The 21,019-nt window shown below is 45.4% G+C and overlaps 1 protein-coding gene across 2 annotated transcripts in view; it reads left to right on the forward strand.

Annotated features, from left to right (window-relative positions):
- Positions 1-21,019, forward strand: part of CRAMP1 (cramped chromatin regulator homolog 1) — a 1,760,184-nt gene that overhangs the window by 839,328 nt on the left and 899,837 nt on the right. For both annotated transcript variants that reach the window (XM_069646975.1, XM_069646973.1), the window contains exon 9: positions 12,824-12,905. In XM_069646975.1, the coding sequence (XP_069503076.1) occupies positions 12,824-12,905 (82 nt within the window). The remainder of the gene's footprint in view (positions 1-12,823; positions 12,906-21,019) is intronic.

Below are 21,019 nucleotides of genomic sequence, written 5' to 3' on the forward strand. Positions count from 1 at the left end.
TATATATAATTTCTGAGGCTTGTGGAATCTGCTTAGATCACATGCTGTGCATAGGCCGACATCTAGTGGAAGTTGCGGAGTATTACAGTTTGTTTTCGAAACTCGAAAATGGGCGTCGACACAGGGCGTGCCAGTAATACTATCCCTAGTGTGACATCCACTGTACCCATGATCCCTCACGCGTGTACGACCCTCAGATTGTTTTTTTCCGCCATACTGGTTGGAAGCATTCAGCGGAGTTCCCTGGCATTAAGCATTCTTTGTAAAAATATTGTTATATTTACCCCTTTTTTCTCCATCCCAACGTCGAGCCACCGAAATTCGACACTCAACGCCGAACCGGAGAAGAAGTCGACCGTCGAGAGCTTCACGACGGAGTGGGCCTAGGAAGGCCTCTGGCTGGGCCTCGGAAGGCCTCTGGCCTCGGCCCTACAAGTAGGGCGAGTGGGGGGTGGATATACTCTACACTTCTATATATTCTCTTATATTTTTATTTTTTTATTGAAAAGCTACAGTTTCTTCTCCTTTCTCCCTCCAACACCAGGGTGGAAGTAAGAAAAGAAAAGAAGACTTTTGTTTCAAATCGTGTAAACTTCCAATACATATTATTGTTACAACATCATCATTATGTCTTATTATGCTTTCCACAAGGTTCTTCTGCGCAACATCGTAACATATAAGGCACTTGATAGTCAAGCAAACAGACAAACAAAGTCAAATAAACAGTCGACATATCAGTTAAACAGTTACGCACTTTGAGCATCAACCTATCGCCCCACTTGATTACGGGGGACATCTCAGGAGAGCGTTCATAAGATTTACAACCGCACAGACATGTTTAATGTTTTGGCCTGAGGTTATCAGGCACCACCAGGTGTTCATATCATTTAGCGGGGCATATTCGGCTAGGTGGACAGAACGTAAATTAGCAATTGCTGGACAGCTTATAATCAGGTGTTTCAGTGATTCAACCGATTCCTCACAGAAACGGCATAAATTGTTGTTTATAGCAGGCTGCCTTCTTTGGAAAAGAATTTCTTTGGTAGTCAACGTATTTAAGCGGAAACGAAGAAATTGCTCTCGATATTGGCGATTGTAGCACTGCAGGAGGTAAGGTTGTTGACAATTTAATTTTTTCTGAACGTTACCTATCTTATTGGAAAGATCAAGATTTGAGTATCTTTCCACATTTATGGTCCATGCCCAGGATTCAAATTTTCTTTTTGCCACTTTTGGGCGTGAGAACAGGTCGAAGTAATTGATGTCCGCTGCTACAATCCACTCTTGCACTCTTGAGCTCCATTGTGCCAACAAGATACTAATTTGCGAATCGTCGGGGGCGGTGAGTATTCTGTATGCTGGCGCACCACCTACTTCTCTCATCTTACGCCAAAGTGAGATGGACTTCCAAACCACATTTGAGAAAAGAGAATTTAACGAAAGTTTGTGGCGTATTGCAATAATTGGAATACAATTTGGGAGATTAAAAACCCGTTTCCAAAAAAGACCCTCTACAGTATTCCAATTTTGTTCACTGATGTTCCATCCCGCCTCTGCCCCAAACGTTAGAATAGGAACAACCTTTTGACGGTAGAATGTTATCATCGGCGATAATGAAAATTTACCAAAGTTTTTATTAATCAGGGCTGCTTGTAGTGCCAGTCTTACTGCTTTCAGTTTCAGCATATTTAGCCATTGGACTTCCCCGATTGAGCTGTTGAATTCGATGTCTAGATAGCGAATCGAATTAACAGACGTTAACTTTTGACCACCTACCGTCCGTTTAAATGCACAATCTCTTCTACTCATTAATGAACCAATCGACACAATTTTAGTTTTGTCTGGGTTAATGGCCAATTCATTTGCTACTATGTATTCATGCAGGCAGTTTAGCAGACGTTGAAGGCCGATTTGTGTTCTGTCAATCAGCACGAGATCGTCAGCATACGCAATATACCGAACTGGAGTTCCGTTTAGACGTGGAGGAAAACAGTGTGCTTGCTCCAAGAAAAGTGGGAGATCTGCCAAAAATAGTTTGAATAAATCCGCGGCCAGTGGGCAGCCTTGCTTAACGCCCCTTGTCGTTGGAATACTGTCAGATAATATGCCTTGTTTATTAAGGCGTACCCTAAAAGAGGTCTCCATATGGAGTGCCATTATTGGGTTGAGAAGGGCCATAGGACATTTCCATTTCATTAGTTTGGCCCATAGCATCTGCCGGTTGACTCCATCAAAAGCTTGCCTCATGTCTATAAAGGCTAAATGCAGTTTGGTTTTACTCTGTAATGCGTGATATTTCAAAGCTGACAGGATCGAAAGGTTGACTTCCACACCTGTACCCTTTGAGAATCCAGTTTGCCGGATGTCCAGGATTCCCGCCTTTTTAGCCCAACTCACCAATTTACATCTCAAATTGGAACCAAAGAGTTTTCCAATGGTGTCTAATAGGGCAATAGGACGATAATTTTCAGGTGCGTCCCAACAGCCTTTCTTATGAATTGGAATTACAATTGCTGTTAGCCACGATTTAGGCAAGCACTTAGATTTTGCGATTTTGTGGAACAAACACTCAATGAAAGGTGGCCAGATCTCTGGATTTTTTTTTAGTCTGACATTACTTATCATATCCGGACCAGCAGCACGAGAGTTTTTTTAAGGCCTTAATAGCGTCAATGATGTCTGACAGCGACATCTGGACATCCCAGGAACCCATTCTATCCACTGATTTCCATTTAGGAACCTGCAGCACGCTATTGAATACTGACCCAAAGTGTTTGCACCAGGTATCCCCTGAAATTGTGTTCTGCGTGGAATTGGAACCGTTGAAGGGGCCCTTATTTAATATTCGCCAGATGTCGCGTGTGTTCTTAGTAACCATCAGTTTCATCATAATCTCGGCGGAATCCTGTTCTACAATCGCTTTGTGGGATTTCAACCAGTTTCTATAGGTAGCTCGTCTGGCCTTCACTTTCTCCAGCATTGTCTTGGGTGATACATTTTTTTGCATTTTTATTTTGCGGACATCTTTTCTTAGAACTTTCTTATTAGCATCCAGGACTTTACTAAAAGGGTGGGTGTACAGCTTATGTTGCTGAGCGTTGTCTTTGATCGAGGTGATATGATTCTGTAACAGTGGAGTGTATTCCACATCATCAGTCAGCTCCCTTAGATTAACCGTTAGAGCACGGATCTCATTTGCGCTCAGTCTCAATCGATTTCCACCCATATTTACTTCGACTGCTCCTCGGTATGGGGACAAAGTATCAGACACCGCCAGAAGACATTTCACTTTCAACAGCGAATGATCGCTCTTAGTCGTTGTCAGTGAATGCAGTGTCAGAATCTTTGACTCCAAGTTACTAGACACCCAGAAATAATCAATTATACTGTGCATGGATTCACGATGCCAAGTGGCCTGAGCTGGAATATCACCACGCACATTGCCGTTCAGCAATACGCAGTCAAACGTCTCCATAATATCTGACCAACGTTGTTCTTTTTCGCCTAAGTCTACATATGGAATCTGGCTGTATACTTGATTGGGGAGATCATAATTAAACCACGAGCCATTGAGGTCACCACAGCATATGATGCTTAAGTTATTATGTTGCATGGCTGCCTCTTCCATTAGACAGCTGATTGCTGTGGTAAACTCTGTGACATTTATTTTGGCCGGATTCCAGTAACAATTTATGATCAACAGAGTTGCAATTGTATTTAGAGTATCTGAACATGCTTGCATAATTAAACCTTGGACGTAGGGATTAGGATTACGACAAATAGGAGTAGACCATACTCGTGAGATTCGAACCATAAGAGTCCTGCCGAGGGTCGGCCCTGAGTATTTTGTATTGCAGGATTGATAAAAATATTGAAGCCATCTCTGATTGGCACATCAACTAACCAGGTCTCCTGCAGACAAATTACAAACACATCATCCAATGGGATGTCAAATTCCCGAAACAAATGTTGAGAGCCACGAGTGTTCCATGATAGGATCGAGCAGATTGATTCCTGCAAGTCCAATCATGGCTATTCCTGCTTCGACTGTCTCTGCCGCCCCAGCTGTTTCTCGGACCGACGAGAGTCTTCTTGACGTGTTTCAGAAGACATACTGTGACGAACAGATGTCACAACTGTTTGTTTTTTCGATTTTGGACCAGAAGTTTTCTGCACCGGATTTGAGCTTCTCCTGGCCACGTCTGGTTCAACTGAGATGTCAAAGCCGAATAACAGAAAATCTTCAGCTGCCTTGAGAATGGTGTTGCGTACCCCAACAGCATCAATATGAAGGAGCACCGCGTCAGAGGCACTTTCTGTCACATACTCGACTATTTTAATGTCATCTGATTCAATCATTCGAAGAGGTGGAATATGCTTAAATAACCGCAAAACATTTGCACGGTTGAGGTTCAAGTCATTGTCATCCTTAAGTATGTTTTGCAATCTCAACTTACATCTGTTGTCCTTTGTGCGGTGCAGCAGCTGCTCTTGTGACCTTGGTGGGGAGCAGCGCTGTTTGCTACGTTGATTAGATGTGAATTTTGGGTTCAGTTTTGATGAAATATCCTTTGAAGGCATGACTTCCTTTTTCATAGTATAGGCACGGCGACCTTGGACTACTTGCCACTCTGAGGTCGGGGAGCTTAGTTTTCTATTGTCAAATTTCATAGGTAGATTAAAATCCAGTGGCTGTTCTTCCATATAATGTTGCAATGACTCCTCGTCGCTACAGTGGGAATATATAGTAATGTCACACAAGTCATGAACGTCAGCTGCCACCCTACTGGCTGACGTGCTGTCACTCGAATTTAAACGTCTACGCTTGACACCGTGGTTCAGAGATATAGATGGATCAGTATGCTGTGATGGGGGGGGGGCACCTTTGCTCCGTTCGATGGGCGCTTGAACAGCCCCGGCCTTGGTGGAGTCGACATGTTTCTTATAAAGCTCTTTGTTGCAGCATGAGTTGCTAATTTTGTTTTCTTGGTTGTAGACGTCGTTTTGGTGGGCTTCACTTTCTCCTTCAACTTGGCCGTACCATTCGGTGCAAAAGATTTAGCCGTACCTACAAAGATGCCAAATGTGGACGGCGCACCATCCTGAGAAGGAGCTTGTGTTGTTGCTTTGTGTGCCTGAGTAACATCAGCTGAGGGTACCAATGCGGCACCTATTGGGATGTCTATGTCAGAGGAGACATGTAGGAGGACGCAATCAGATGAATTAGCATCACAGACCACAGACGATGGTTTGGCGCTGTGACAGCTCGTCGGTTTATGTGTTGCACCAACCGTTTGGCCTGTAGTTGTGACCAATTGTTCGATAGTCTGCATCGTAGGCTTGGACCCTTGCTCAGCATTTTGTAATGGGGCGGAACATTGTACATCAGATTTGGGCCGGTTAGGACTATAACCGGACTTTAACAGAGGTACTAGTTCGGACAGTACCTCTAAAAGACATTTTAGCTGTAAGTCATGTCGTTCTTGTTGCAGGGTCACTAGATCATTAAGACGAGATTGCCAGAATGAACTTGTGTCTTTATCGGCTTGAACATCAAGTTGGATAAGCTTGGTAAAAGACTCTATTTGATCCAATTTCGTCGAGAGATTCAGAATGAGGGCGCCTTGGTCTCTTATAGTCTCATTTAAGGTCTCGTAGAGCTTTACGAACGGAATCATCGCTTGAGATGATGCAGCGAGAACATTAGTGTGTAGTTGAATGGCTGCACCTGCAGACAGGTTTATTTTCGAGGTCGGTGTTTTCAAAAGGTCTTTGCCCGGAGTTTGATTTAGTGAGAACTCATTCACAGAAGTTGTGCTCTTTGCCGGAGTAGCTGGCGCTGTTGATGGAGCATTCTTTTTTAGCAGGATATCAGTTGCGTTGTGCCTTTTTGTGGTGCTGTTGTCTTCAGATAAGATCGCCGTTCCTAAAGAGTGGCGAACTAACCCTTGGTCCTGCGCTCCAGAAAGTTCCAGTCGTGATTTTGATGATGGCGGTGCTGACCTCATGGAAGACAAAAGCACCTGCTTTTTCTGCGACGGGCAGGACGGACTGACACTGCAGTTCAGACGGTCATTGATCGAAAACTGCAGCAAAGAAGTATCATGTGCAATCTTGTTTTGGGCGGTTGCGCCAGCAGGCTTATCATTAGGGGACCGTGTTGCGGTAGTGCAGGAGTCGCTGGAAGACGTTGGAATCGGGTCTTCATCGGTCATTTTTAGCCTTTCAGGGGCTTTGCTCAAGGCACTATCAACCCGTGTCGTCAGAGTTGACTTTTGTGAAATTAAAGGGGCATTGAGCTTGAGTTCAGAGTGATCGACAGCTTCTGTGCTTGTTAGGCATGGCACTGAACTTTCTGGAGTAACCCCAGATTGCTCCAGCGAGGCCGTTCCACTTTCCTGATGTTCACTGAGGACACTTGAGACTCCAGTGCTTGCGCCACTAGGGACAGAGTCAGTCAGGGAGCGACCTCCCATGGAGTTGGCGATCATCTGCATTGGAGGGACAGCGTGTCCAGTAGTCTTTAGTCGCATGGTTGAAGTATGTACTCGAACCGGCGAGCTCTCATTAGCATTGAGCTTTTCCTGTGTGGCCGAAATCGCATTTATTATTTCTGCATCCGTCAAATCAAATGGCGAGAACATTTTGAAAGGATGAGAATGCGTGGCTGGGGCCACTTTTGATAGCACGTGCTCTGTTGACGGCGACTTCGGCAGCGGGAGTGGCATCGGCACAAGGTCAGCAAGAGAAAGCATAGATAGTGGTTTTACCAAGGGCTTATGTGTAATCGCACTAAGCGTATTGTGGTCCAGACTAGTGCTTGCAGACACCGCTGCATCAATGACATTGACCGCACAGCTATCAACCAAAGGGGCAACGTCATGATGGACCTGTGCAGTTGTTTGTATCAATTGGATAGGCGCTGCCGAAGGATTCGCAAGCGCTGAGGGGGGCTCCTTCAAGCAAGTAGCCGGCTTACCTTGTGTCTTCTGGCCGACCACTGCATTGTTTGTCAGGGGAGTCCATGGGTTAAGCATCCGACGCTGTAGCAAAGTCTTATGACGTGTCTGAGGCCCCCCCGACGCAGGAGCCTTCTGAATTGCAGCCATCGGCCCTTGAATATCGAGTTGGTCCCAGCCCTCGGACGCACTCGGGCGAACTGGGCAAACTGGGACTCAGCCGGGACTCCGCGCCGCGCTCCGCGCGGCAATGCAGTCTTTATGCAAATCCACTAGTAAAGGCAGAAAAGGGACTCACAAGTCGCTGCAGCTCCTCACAGTGTTACACACACAGAGACTCTGGGCAAACTGGGACTCAGCCGGGACTTCTCTTATATATATATTCCTACACTTACCAGCCCGCTGCCTCAAGGTGTGTATGGAGGGTACCCCTTTCCAATTTTTCCCAAAGTGCAACCGCAAGTACCCTTGGGTGACAGACACGCCACGTGCAATCTCTGCTTGCCAAGGGATCACCCCGAGGCAAATTGCAGAGCGTGTAGTAGGTTCAAGCTTAAAACACTAAAAGACCGTTCCACCAAGCGTTGGGCCCACCACGCCAGGCGTCAAGAGGCCATGGCCGCGGAGGGTGCCTTCAGCGACGGCAGTGACACCGTACTTTCGGACGGCGAGGGCAACACAGCGTCGAAAGACAGCCAGGCGCAGGTCCCCGACCTCGGAAGGTCGTCCGGCAGGGCGGCTATGGGGAAGACCGCCGGCGACGTAAGCGCAACCAACAGCACTTCCAAACACACAAAGTCCCACCGAGACTCGACACGCACGCCAAGCTCTCGGAAAGAGGCACATAGGGAACGGTCCGAATCGGCGTCCTCTGGGCGTTCGCGAACTAGATCGCCGCATGACGCCAGGCAATCATCCACTATTGCCAAAAGTGCCTCGCTCTCCAAGGTAACCGAGGTTCGATCGTCGGAAGACGAAACCGACCTCTACCCCCAGACTGCACTCCGGGAGTCGGCTTCAGTACAAGTATCGCCCATTCCCGAATCCCAACCTACACGTTCGAAGGATAGTACCACCACTATCGAAGCTCGACGCCAGGCGTCAAAGCTCCGAAGGCCCAAAGAAGCAGGGCAAACACTCTTCCAGCCACGGGGAGGGGGGAAAACAACAGAGGAAGCAGTCTGTCTACTTCCACACCGCAGAAACATTCCACTCCACTCAAACAGACAGATAGGTCGCACTCCTCTATTTTAGATGAGTCAGGGAAACTTCCCCCAGGCAAAGTCATTCCCAGTTCAAGAGAGTGGTCCAGTGAGGACATAGATAGTCATGTCAAGAATGTCATCATTGGCAGATTTCTATTCTAAAAATCCCAAACATTTTCTCACTTATAACCCCGACGGGTCAGCACCCTCAGGCTCCAAGGATCCTATCCCCCCCAAGTAAAAAGTCCCGGTTCGAAACAACACGGTCTTCAGATCCCTTCCACATGCAACTTTATTCTCAGGAACAAGAAGATCCTTCCCTTTGTGAGGATACAGATTTGGGCATGTTGGAAGAACAGACTGGGACAGGCTACTATGGGGACGATGAGGAACAAGAGGAGGAAGAGGACGACCCAGAAATATATAGGGTAGATTCCCCGGTAAATAAATAACCACCGGTTACCGACTCCCCTGTCGACAACCAACCCCTCCTAAATGAGGTCCTATCTAGAGCAGCAAGCCACTTCCACATTGACACCCAGGGTGCTCAAGAGGAAAGAGATTTTGCCGAAGAGTTGATGGGAGAAAGGAGACCTGTTGCGCAGGCCACCCCTTTCCTTAAGTCCATCCAAAGAAGAATAGACCCTTCACTGGTAAACCCCAATTTCACCAGGGCCATCAATCCCAGGATTGAGAAGCTATTCAGGGCAACCCAATCAGACCCACTGTATAAAAGAGGGCATCTGAAACCGCACTCCCTAGTCGTTACAAACACCCGCAATAGGGCAGGAACACCCTTATCAGAAGTTCCTACGACAAGGAGAGCAAGAGAATCTATGGGTTCGGCAGAAAGGTTGCCTCCACTTCCGCCTACCAAGCAAGAATCGCCAACTCCACCACCCTACTGGCGAGTTATAACTTCCACCAGTGGGAGGAAGTCGCAGCATTCATAGATTCCGCCCCAGAGCCCCTAAAGAGCCAATTGGCACGCGTGTCAACGGAAGGGAGAGCCGTATCCGGTTGCATTTTAAAGGCAACCTTTAATGCTGCAGATAATGCCGGTAGATTGATACTGTTATCAAGAGACACGCTTGGTTACGGCAGTCTGGATTCAAGGCTGAAACACAAGCATCATTGTTAGACAAACCGGTGGAGCCAGATCTATTGTTCGGTAAGGCGATCGAGGACGCGCTGAAAAATGCCAAGGACGAGTATGAAACACTCAAGTCCCTAGGTCAACTAACCACCAAACCCCCTAATCAAAGGGGTAATGGCAATTTTCGCCACACACGCGGACAAAATTCCCAAAGAGGGTCTAACTATTCCCAGGGCCAGGGTACGCAGTGGAACAATAACCAACAGTCTACCCAAGGTTATAGTAGAGGGAATAAGAGAGGACGGGGTAAAGGTGGCGGCAGCCCCAGTAGAGGCGGCGGCACGCCTCCACCAAAACAGTGACGCTCCGTTCAGGGTCCCTTCTTGCGCATCCTCAGTAGGACTCCTCCTTTCCAACTTTACCCAAGCTTGGGAAGGGATCACATCAGACAGATGGGTGTTGTCAACAGTGTCCGCAGGATACTGCATAGAACTTTTGGAGCGTCCCCGGAACCACCCTCCACGACAAAAAACACATTCTCTAGACCACCAAAGAATCCTCCTCTAGGAGATCGTCAATCTGCTAACAAAGGACGCAATCAAATGCGTCCTGGGACACCAGGTAAACAAGGATATTTATTCAACTTACTTCCTTGTACCAAAGAAAGATTTGACAATGCGCCCAGTATTAGACTTACAGCCTGCAAACAAATATGTCAAGCCCCAAAAGTTTCGTATGACTACTCTCCAAGAGTTAATCCCCCTCCTAAAAAAGGGGGACTACATGGCAACATTGGACATGAAAGATGCCTATTTTCATATTTCCATGTTCCCAGCGCACAGAAATGACTTGCGCTTCAAGGTGGACAGTCGGCACTACCAGTTCACAGTACTGCCCTTCGGAATTGCCTCGGCTCCAAGGGTATTCTCCAAGGTACTGGCGGTGGCGGCAGCACACCTACGCAGGGAGGCAATCCCGGTGTACCCTTACCTGAACGACTGGCTCATCACGGGGGAAACCCCAGCGATTTGCCGAACGAACATTCAAAGAACAATCGACCTCCTCTTCGAATTGGGTTTCTCAATAAACGAGAAAAAGTCAAGTCTGGTGCCAAGCACCTCCAAACAGTTCCTAGGAGCTCTCCTAGACACACAAAAGGGGTTGACCTTACCATCAGAGGAAAGAATTTGGAATATAGTATTGCAAATTCCACAATATCAGGCCAGTCGGCAGATAACGGTAAGCAAAGCAGTGCGTTTGCTAGGCATGATGGCGTCATGTATTTACCTGGTCCCCCACGCGCGCCTGTGTTCCATGCAGGAATGGTTGGCGAAACAGTGGTCTCAGGCAAGTGGTCAGTGGGACGATCTAGTGGTCGTTTCGCCAACACCGGTACAAAGCCTTCACTGGTAGACAAGAGAAAATCTGTCCAAGGGGAAACCCTTTTACGATCCTATGATACAGGCGGTAGTCACAACCGATGCATGCCTGACAGGGTGGGGAGCTCACCTCCTCCACCACACAGCTCAGGGGCTCTGGTCTTACTCAGTGGCCAAGAATCACATCAACCTGCTAGAGATTCTGGCAGTATTCAGAGCGCTCCAGGCGTTCGAACCCTACCTGCTGAATCTGTCAGTGCAGATCCGGACGGATAGCACTACAGCCAAGTTTTACATAAACAAGCAGGGAGGGACTCGTCCGCCAAATCTGTCCAAGCTTGCCCAGAAAATTTGGACATGGGCACTCAAACGGAACATCTTCCTGTCATTGCAACATGTTCCAGGGGATCTCAATTCTATAGCAGATGCACTAAGCAGAGATCCCCTCCCAGAGGAGCACGAATGGTGTCTACACAGAGAAATCGTAGAAGATCTCTTCTCTCAGTGGGGTTCCCCCACCATAGACCTATTCGCCACAATCGAAAACAGACAATGCCCAAGTTTCGCGTCCAGATTCCCACAACACGGATCCCAGGGAAACTCCCTGTGGATGAACTGGTCAGGAATGTTTGCATACGCTTTTTCACCAACTCTGTATCAAGTGCTGTATGCCGGTCAGAGCAATCAGAGTGGTTACAAGTATATAATACACAGGCTTGCTGTATGGAAACCTCACTTAATTATTGGTGGACTACCACGTTCAGTACCAGTACCTGCTCCTCTTCAAGACTCATGCCTCCTGTAGTCCTCATCCTTGCGATGCTCATGGAACAAAATACCTTGATGTCAGCAGCCAGTCAACTTATGCCTGCCAGTGCCGAACACCAGAAAGCACCAAACACTGCGCCCATTCCCTGCGCTGGCTTCACCCATGCGAGGTGTTCAAAAGGATTATAAAGCGAAGAAAGGCCAGGTGGTGTGTTCACAGGATGCTGGGGGGGAGGGTCTCTGCTCTCACCAAGCGGCGCCAAACACAGCACCTTTTCCCTGTGCAGGTTTCACTCATGCAGGGAGTTCACAAGGATTATAAAGAAAAGAATGGATGGGTGGGATGTTTCCAGAGGGTGCTGGGTTTCTGTGCTCCCACCCAGCGGCACCCAACACTGCACCCTTTCACAGTGCAGGCTATGGGATTAGTGACGACCTAGGGAGAACATGGTATCCCAAAGCCACCCAACCCTAACGCACCTTCCGTACCCCCCCCCCCATCGTCACTTTCCCTTGTATTCCTATATGTTTCTGTCATGCCACCAATATAGGAAGTACTGGGACCAACTCATTAGTTCATTATTAGAGGCAGCAAACCCCTTTTTGTTAGGGAGAGTTAGGTTTCCTCTTTGTTTGCCCAAGTCTTTGCCAATCACCATACCACTATTGTGTAAGACTCGTACTTCTGCACCCTTACAATGGTCTTACTGTTTTTACAAGAGATGTGCATTGCACCAGATATAAGGCAGCACCACTAGCTTTACATGGCATGTACCCATTTCCGAAGGGCTGCCACCTAGCATACTCCCCATCTGTAGCGTAAACATTGTTCTCTGGATGTTTCCACTAGACAAGATGCTTGTTTTGGCACATAGTGAACTTTTTGCATGAAGCCACCTGACACATGCTGCATCTCCTCTCCAGTGAAGCTTTGCTGTGTTATCTGTCCCAAAAAAGATGCAATGGAGGTAGAGCCAGGTGGATGAAAGAGTAACTAAATATTGACTTCTTGGTAAATCGGGTGCTCCTAGTCCATAGTATCACATTTACACAGCTCCCACTCAGCCTTCCCCGTGTGCAGGTGCCATTAAACCACAGCTTGGTGTAAACATGTGAACTAGCAGTTGGGAAGCTGGGACTAGTTGAATAAGGAAATTTGATGCCAGTATTCTTAATGGGGGGCTTTCTGTCCCCTGGGTTGACTAGTGTCTGTTGCTGCAATGTGCAGCATCCTTGGAGGCGTGTTCTGGCCTGAACTGCTGCAGCAGGCATCACAACAAGTTGTGGATAAGAGAGTGCTATGGACGAACAGTACCTTAATTACCAGGAAGATAATATTTTGTAATTTATTAATTTAGCAACGTTTTCCCATTGTTAGTGGTTTATTTACTGTTATGTATATTTTTCTTTCTCTAGAATGATGGTGGAGTTACATCGGAAGGTCTCCAGCCTCATAGAATTTCTGAAGCAGAAATGGGCTCTGCATGAAACACGTGTTGTATCTTTTTCGGATTTAATCAATTCTTGTCTTTAAAAAAAGCAGTACATCTTTGAGTCTGTGTAACAAGAAGATAGAGCACCTTGGTAACCTTTTGTTTGGTAGTCTGTGATCCACTTATTCAGCACATTTTTACAAATGCATGTACTATCACTCGCAGCAGCTGAGGGAAGTGACACAACTTTACCAAACGTGAGTACAGGTCTGTTGAATGTATGTTCTTTCTTTATGTTGTGGCCACACAGAAATATCACCCTGCTTGTTCAGGATGTACATTTTATATTGTTTACAATGTTTCTGCTCTGGCATTTTTGTTCACACATATCTGCCAGTGTGCATACCTGTTGGCTTGTAGCAGCTCTAGAATTCTGTTGACCCTAGTTTCTTTACTGAGGCATCCTATGCTTTTATCGTACGAGGATCTGCAACTTGGCCATTGCTCCTTAATAGTGAAGTGCATTTCAGGTGCTAGTCCTCCACTAACATTAACAGCTTGATGCATTTGAGTCATGATCTTCTTTAGTAAATGGGATTCTAGTGCTGAAATCTTTTATCTTGCCTGGATACTTGGAAAAATTGACTATTGCACAAACGAGTCTGCCAGTCTGAAACCTCTTTGACTGTTACCAAAATGCCCCATGTATGAGCCACAAACCTAATGGCCTGCATTCCATTAATACCACCATATGTTGTGTCAATTTGTTTCATACGCCTTATGGGCTGATGAATACTAAATCAAGCCAACCAATGTATCCTGTTAGTGTTAAACGTTTATATCCATGGACTCCAGTAGATAATTTGATGCTGACTTTGCAAGGAGGATTGCATGTTATCGTACTTACAGAATGAGAGTCGGTGATGCATAATTGCAAAATATGTGCAGGATAATAGAGCAGCAGCCAAAGCATTTGTAATGAAAAGGTCAAAACAGATTCTCAGTCATAGTCTCTTTAAATTAACAGTGAAAATCTCTGCTTGTGTGAACTCTTGGAACACATTTACACAGAAAAACGTTTTTTTCCCCTTCATTTCAGGTATGCTTTTTTGGAATCCTTTGTGGTTTATTCTATATCTTGTTTTTCCAAACATAATCGGAAAAATAACTGCCAGAAAGCACAAACTTGGTTATGGTACCTCATTTTGCTTCAATTAATCCTGGAAAAAGGGAAAAACTAAGAGTCAAATGGGATGCTATGCTTCACATAAAGGAAAGCCACCTCCTCTGTTGTCCCTTGATGCCTCTCAGTGGCATTTACAACTTAGGTAATTTATTCGACTTTGCAGTCAGGATCTTCAGAACATTGTCAAATATTTCTGGGTCATTTTACTTCTAACAATATAATAAAAAATAAACACGTTTACAATGTGTTTTTCAGTTTACTCAATATCCATACATGTTTGCTACTTACCGAAGACAGTTTGAAGTGAATGTTATGCTTCTTCCCTAATCTCTCCTGAGAATGTTCTGCATAGTTCAAAAAGTGTTACTCTTGTGGAGCCAAGAAGTCCTATAATTACTATACAGCTTGCTCCTCTATCTCCTGCATCGCTCCAGCAACTTCAGGCCATTATACGGGTCTTCCCTTGAGCTTAAACTTGTCTCCCATAGTATTCACAATGGTGTTGTGAGTTGTGGCTTCTCATCTATTCCTGATGAATATCCATGTGTACCCATTCCTAGATGACTGGCTAATAAAGACCTGGTCCCTCAAAGGGGTAATACAAAGTGTTCAAGTAACCTGCAACACTCTGTTGAAAATGGGATTTGTTGTGAACATTCTCAAGTCAAATCTGGTTCCGTCTCAGAGAATTCAGTTAATGCAGTTTCACCACATATGCTACTGCTGGGGGTTTCACCACACCTGAATTTTGCTACTGCTGGCGTTTTAATCGCACTTAATTATTGCTACTGTGCATTTTCACCACATTTTAATCCTGCGACTGCTGGGGTTTTCACCCCATCTGATTTGTGCCACTTTGAGGATTCACCACATTTGAATGTTGCTACCGTGGGATTTGCCACATTAGAATTTTGCCACTGTGAGGTTTTGCCACATTAGAATTTTGCTACTGGGAAGTTTCACAACATTTGCATTTTGTTACTGCTGGGTTTCTCACCACACCTGAATTTTGCTACTTTGTAGTTTTCATCTCACTTAATTATTGCTACTGTGAGGTTTTGCCACTGCGATGTTTCACCACATCCGAATCTTGCCACTGTGAGGTTTCACCATATTTGAATTGTGCTGCTGTGGGATTTAGCACACATTCAAATTTTGCTACTGTGAGGTTTCAACACATTTGAATGTTGCTACTGTGAGGTTTCACCACATTTGAATTTTGTTACTGTGAGGTTTCACCACATTTCAATTTTGTTACTGCTGGGTTTCTCACCACACCTGAATTTTGCTACTTTGGAGTTTTCATCTCACTTAATTATTGCTATTGTGAGGTTTCACCACATCTGATTTTTGCCAGTGCAAGGTTTCACCACATTTGAAATGTGCTGCTGTGAGGTTTTACCACATTTGCATCCCTTCATTGTGAGGTTCCACTGAGATCACTGGAAACCAGCTAACCACCCCCTTCTCTTTTCCACACCCTCACACCTCACATACTACACAGGCCCAGAGGGCTAGTGAAGCAAACTACCAAAAACCTCCAAACCACATACCCCTATGCTACAAACCCAATACCTACAGACAGTTCACTGTACTCGGATAACTCATGGTCGTTTGTTACATCAGGATGGAGGAGGTTGTATAAATGTGCTTGGGCTCAGGGACACTATATGCTTTCTATTTTCCTTCCATACAGGGAAAGGTTGTTGAGATTTTTTACGGACCATCCTGCAGCCATATTTTCTATAAGCAAGCATGAAGGACAGAACAAATTTGATGTTTGTCCCTTCAGAGCCATCTTTTGCTGATTGTGTCACATTTGAAGGGAAGAGACACGTGTTAGCAGAAGCATGAGCTGACAAGTTTGTGCACCACACAATTGGGAACTTGTGTTGTTAGTAGCGAAAATGCTGTTTCTCAAATGGGGGTTTCCATTGGTGGATTTGTTCACAACATAATACAATCCGCTGTGTCCCCAGTCGGTGTCTCGTAAAGGGCAGGATCATCTTTCCCTAGGGAATTCCCTCCTTATAGAATGGTACAGCAACACTCTTTAAACCTTCCATCCCATTCCTTTAATCATTAAAACTCTGCTACCCATTAGAATAGCAACTTTTTGCTGTTTTGTACCTGACCTGACTTTTGGAGGCAGAGCAGCCTTTTAACTTAATTTGCCTAGCTAAGCACATATATTCTAGGGGCTCTCATCAGTCCCTGTGACTAAGTGCAGGAGAATTCTGTTCTGCAGTATGTAATTTATTTTGTTTTACATTGTGCTCTTTTCCTCACAGTGAGGTGCCCCCACATAACTTTGTGGTTACTTGCATGCGATGCTGGTGGCAGTGGATATTTTTCTGCTGTCTTTATTTTTTATTTTGCGTGCACTTTTGCATTTTACCGCTAATTGCTTTGTAGAGTACCGTTTATTCTAAAATAGCCCTGACACAAGATTTTTTGCCTGTCCTTTTGGTATTTTGGCCTCTTTCTACCCTCTCTTGCCATATATGGTAAATCCTTTCTTTCGCAAAGCCTCAACTTTCCTGGAAAAAGCAAAGGTGTGTAGTTGCGTGGGGGCTGGAACTGTCTGGTCCCAATCCACATCCATGCCAAACTGTTTGTTGCTGGGCAGACGTTAACAGAGGCTATCTGTGATTGGCTAGGCCCCTGCCAGTTTAAATGGTGCAGCTCCTTACCATTGGTGGGGTTGGAGGCAACTGGATAAAAGGAGGTCTTTTGCAGTTATTCTTCAGATCATTGTTGGATCCAAGCATCCTACAAAGGGAAGCATTCTGCTGAAAATGCAGAACTAGTCAATGTAGCCATTCAGCATTGTATTCATCGAACACCCTGACAAAGTCCTGCTCTTTGGAAGCCCTTCATTGGTGCTTTGACACTTAGACTGGTGGAAACATACAGTCCCGACCCCTGCTTGAGGATCCTGGCCTCATGAGTCTTCTGAAGTGGCTGGGAAACATGCTGTGGGCTGGCCAGCTTCCTCAAGGGCAATCTTGCTACACCAGGCACTGTCCAGAGTTTGGGACTGTGCAGACTCTGGACTTATGGAGCAAGACGCCCCTTCACCAGCATGAAAAGGGCTCATGGAGGACCAAGGTCTGTTTCTGCCCTGAGGTCCGACTTCCGCAGTTTCTTGCCAGTGACCGTCACTGTTCTCCGACTGCATTTTGCCTCAGGTGGCCCACTTAGGTTGTCGCCAATGTGGTGGTTCTTTCTTCATTGTGCCAGTGTCATCTAGCTGACTAGTGCCAGGAACTGTCTCGCCAGAGTGCTGCACCACCAATGAGCCCGGCGTAAATTCTGACGCTGCAAGTGACCACTGCATCAGCAACCCAGACCCCCTCTGACAGAACTGAGAAAACAGACAGTGGCCAAGCGATTTCAGAAACCACAGAAGTGCTCCCTGAGTAGATTGGAGTACAGGGGGTGAAACATACCTGTTCCCGCCCACCCGCTCATGCCTGCACCTCTATAGAGTGTAATGGGTTAAAGTAGTTGACTTAACTCTCCCCTGCCTTACCGTGATTGGTGTAGTTCAGGTCAAGGATCCTCCCTGGGCTCCCTTACAGTGGTGGGATTGGTAGAGGGTCTGCTAAGAACTTTGAGACTCTTGCAAACTGCGTGTTGGCTTTCACAATGCTTGTTCAGACTCCTAAAGACTCCTAGCCTTCTGAAGAGGACTAAATTGGAACCTTTCACGCTAGTCCACTAGTCCCCCTCTTTTCTAGTTAGGGAAATAGTTGTTAAGGTGTGGTACCTTATACTTTAAAGTTTTGTATGTTGTTTCTAACTTCTTTATTTTACACATATTCATTCCTAATAGTTACTTACCTGGTTCTTTTTTTCACTTGCTTTACTATCCTACAATATCCTAAAACTGCTCTAACTGTGTTCTAAAAGTAATGTGTTGGTGCTGTTAGCGTTGCACAAAAAGGTTGTGTGTATAATAGTAGTGAATGTTTTAGTGCAGGGGTCTGCAACCTTTTTTCTCTCCAGATGTTTCGGACTACGATTCCCATGATCCCTTACCATTCATTACTATGGCTAGGGCTGAAGGGAGTTACAGTCCAAAACAGCTAGAGCCAAAGGTTGCAGATCCCCGTTTTAGTTAATTACATGTGGTTTTTCATTGCTAAGAGTTTGTCTAATGCCTACAAAAACAATATTCAGACACATTCTGCCTAACATATATTGTTAAGAGTGCTCTGTGTGTGCTTCACTGAACCATTCAATGCCCCCACACTTACCAAGTCTAAGCCTTGCTGCTCAGTCCCACTACGGAATTAGTTTGGCTAGATCTTGGTGTCTATACCTGCTCACATCAACAGGGTGGCCTCTCCTCATCTGTCCACAGGGCCGATTATGAAAATCCATCTTAACATGGCTTCATTGACTCACCTATGTATCTTTGTTTCTTTGGACCTCATTTTACTCACTTTGATAGTCCCCTAAATGTGGATGGATTGGGAGAGAATCCGCTAAGAACTTAACTTTTTGTTCTTCAACATTAAACACTTACAACTGCCTGTTGGCTTTGCAAACACTTGTTCAGACTCCTTTTAAAGATATAGTTTCATGTGTGAGGCATGGAAGACTGGATGAATACGTTTCCAAGTGGGAGAAAGCCGCAGTTTGTACAAAACTAGGTTGAATATCTTGTCTCCACAACATTTCCCAAATGATCTCGGAGAGAACTTCATAGGTGTCGAGTGGTGGGGTAAGTAGTGGGCAGACAACCACACCTTATCCCCACATTTATACTGCAGGTTCTCGCTATGTTTCTTGGTCTCGGCCTGGGCCTTCTGTAAATTGCGTAATTCTTCCTGCTGGGTTTCACATAACTTTTGCAAGGTTGTTTCAATGTCATGATTTGCTGAGCTGTTTCTTGGTAGGTCAGGTATCCATTTGGAATGGTATTCATAAGTAGAAGTAGATTGTGGGCTTTCCCACCTACCAGTGTATTGCTGAATTATATGAAAATTCTGCCACGGGCAATATGGTTACCCAGTCTCCCTAGGAAGTGGATACACAGCTCATTAGAGATTGCTCCAAAATCTTATTCACCTGTGCAGTCTGCCTGTTAGTTTCTGGGTGAAATCCCAAAGACCTGATTTGTTTGGTGTCAGACGACTTGCACAAAGCGGCTCAAAAGTGGGAGGTATATCAGACATGATGGATTCAGAGAGCCCATGTAGTTGAAAGCTATCTTTTAGGAAGACGCAACTCCTCGCATTGGCTGTAGGAATCTTTGGGAGGGGAGAAAAATGAGCCATCTTTGTGAAAGCTTGGTTGGTGTCCATAATTACTGCAATACACTAGAACCCACTCTATTATCTTTACAATGTATACGTTAAAATACATTTTATTTGCATGTAATTAAGCTCATGGGTATATTGGACTATGCTCCACAAGGCAAGGTCTCTTATCTCGCAACATAGCATACAACAATTACCTAAAATGATTAGACAAGTCATTTAGAGATATAACTAAACACTCACTTTCGTTAACCGTGTTACTGTATACTCACGCCCACTAATACAAACTACCTTGTTTTGGACTTTTCTCATGCACTGAAGTTTACTGCATGATGCCATTTAGTGTACCATATGATCTAAAATGGCAGTGCCATGTGTATTTTGATTGTCAATTGGCCATTTTGTGCCTTGGCCTTCTTCCCACCCTCTCTAGTCCGGAATTGCCATTTATAGAAAGCCCTTAGCCGGGCAAAGCCTCTGATTTCCTTGCCAAGGTAGCCGTCTGTCTGTATGTATGTGTGTGGCCGGATGTGGCGGCTAGGTTTGTCTGGACCCAGTCCACATCCAAACCAAAGTATGTTCTGCTATTGGGCAGATGTGGTGCCAGAGGCTATCCATGATTGGACAGCCCCTTCCCTGCTTATTTTGCATATCGTTAACCTTGTTGGTCTTGGGGCAGACTCCAGTCCAAGTTCTGGATAAAAGGAGGACTCCTACAACCATTTGACTGTTTGTTGGAGTCCAGACCCCTTCAAAGAAATGAATCCCATTGACGACCTGAGGTCTACCTTTTCAGCCAACCTGAATTTCATTCAGCTAAGTTCCAGTGAAGCCCTAGTCCCAGTGCGAGCTGGTGAAGTTTTAAAGTAGTGGGGCGTCAAGCCTGATTCAAGTAGGCACAAGCATGGCAAGCAAGCCGAAAACAAGCTCAAGGTGTTTTGAGGAGTGGGTTGTCTGACCCACAAGAAAAAATTGAAAAAGGTTTCAGCTATGTATTTTGCAATACTGCTTTCAAAGGATATTGGTTAAAATGTCGTATGATTTACAGTTTTGAAGGGGCATAATGAAATTTGCTAATATTGCAGGATCAATCCAATTTACACAGCTTAATTTTTGTCCAAAGCATCAGGTTTTGCTCAGCTCGGGAGAATGCCCCTGTTAGGGAGAATTCTCTTTAGGCTGAATTTCCTAACCTAGTGAGTCCCCCAGCAGCTTTTCTGGATTTCTGGAGTTTGTTTTTTTTCTCCTGCCAAGAGTGAGACTCTCTTTCTCCCACTCTTGGACATGATTTATGGTATTCCTTTGATTGGTAATGTGTTTTATGGGCTATGGGGTCCTTTACTCCATAGGGTCTCATGTGTTTTTACTATGTGTGTTACACAGCACCCTCCGTGCAGTAACACAGGGGTGTCATAGCGACACCCCACCATAGACTCCATACCCTGGGACTGACTGTCTCCCAGGGCATGTAAAGTCACCATTGGCTTTACTAGTCCCATATTATTAACAGAAACCAGTACAAACCATCATATTGTGGACGTACTGGTCAGGGCAATTCGATTGCCCCGGGGTCTGTTAGTCGAGGGGGCACGTCTCCATCCCCCTTGATAGAGTTTTGGCTGGTGGCAGTGGAAACTACTTTTTATATTCGACCACGAATATTTCCCTATGGGATTTTCCCATTGTTCGAGGCTACCAACTTTAATTATTTAATTATCATAAC

Source organism: Ambystoma mexicanum, chromosome 2q (assembly GCF_040938575.1).
Source record: "Ambystoma mexicanum isolate Mex_15411 chromosome 2q, UKY_AmexF1_1, whole genome shotgun sequence".
Classification (NCBI taxonomy): Eukaryota; Metazoa; Chordata; class Amphibia; order Caudata; family Ambystomatidae; genus Ambystoma; species Ambystoma mexicanum.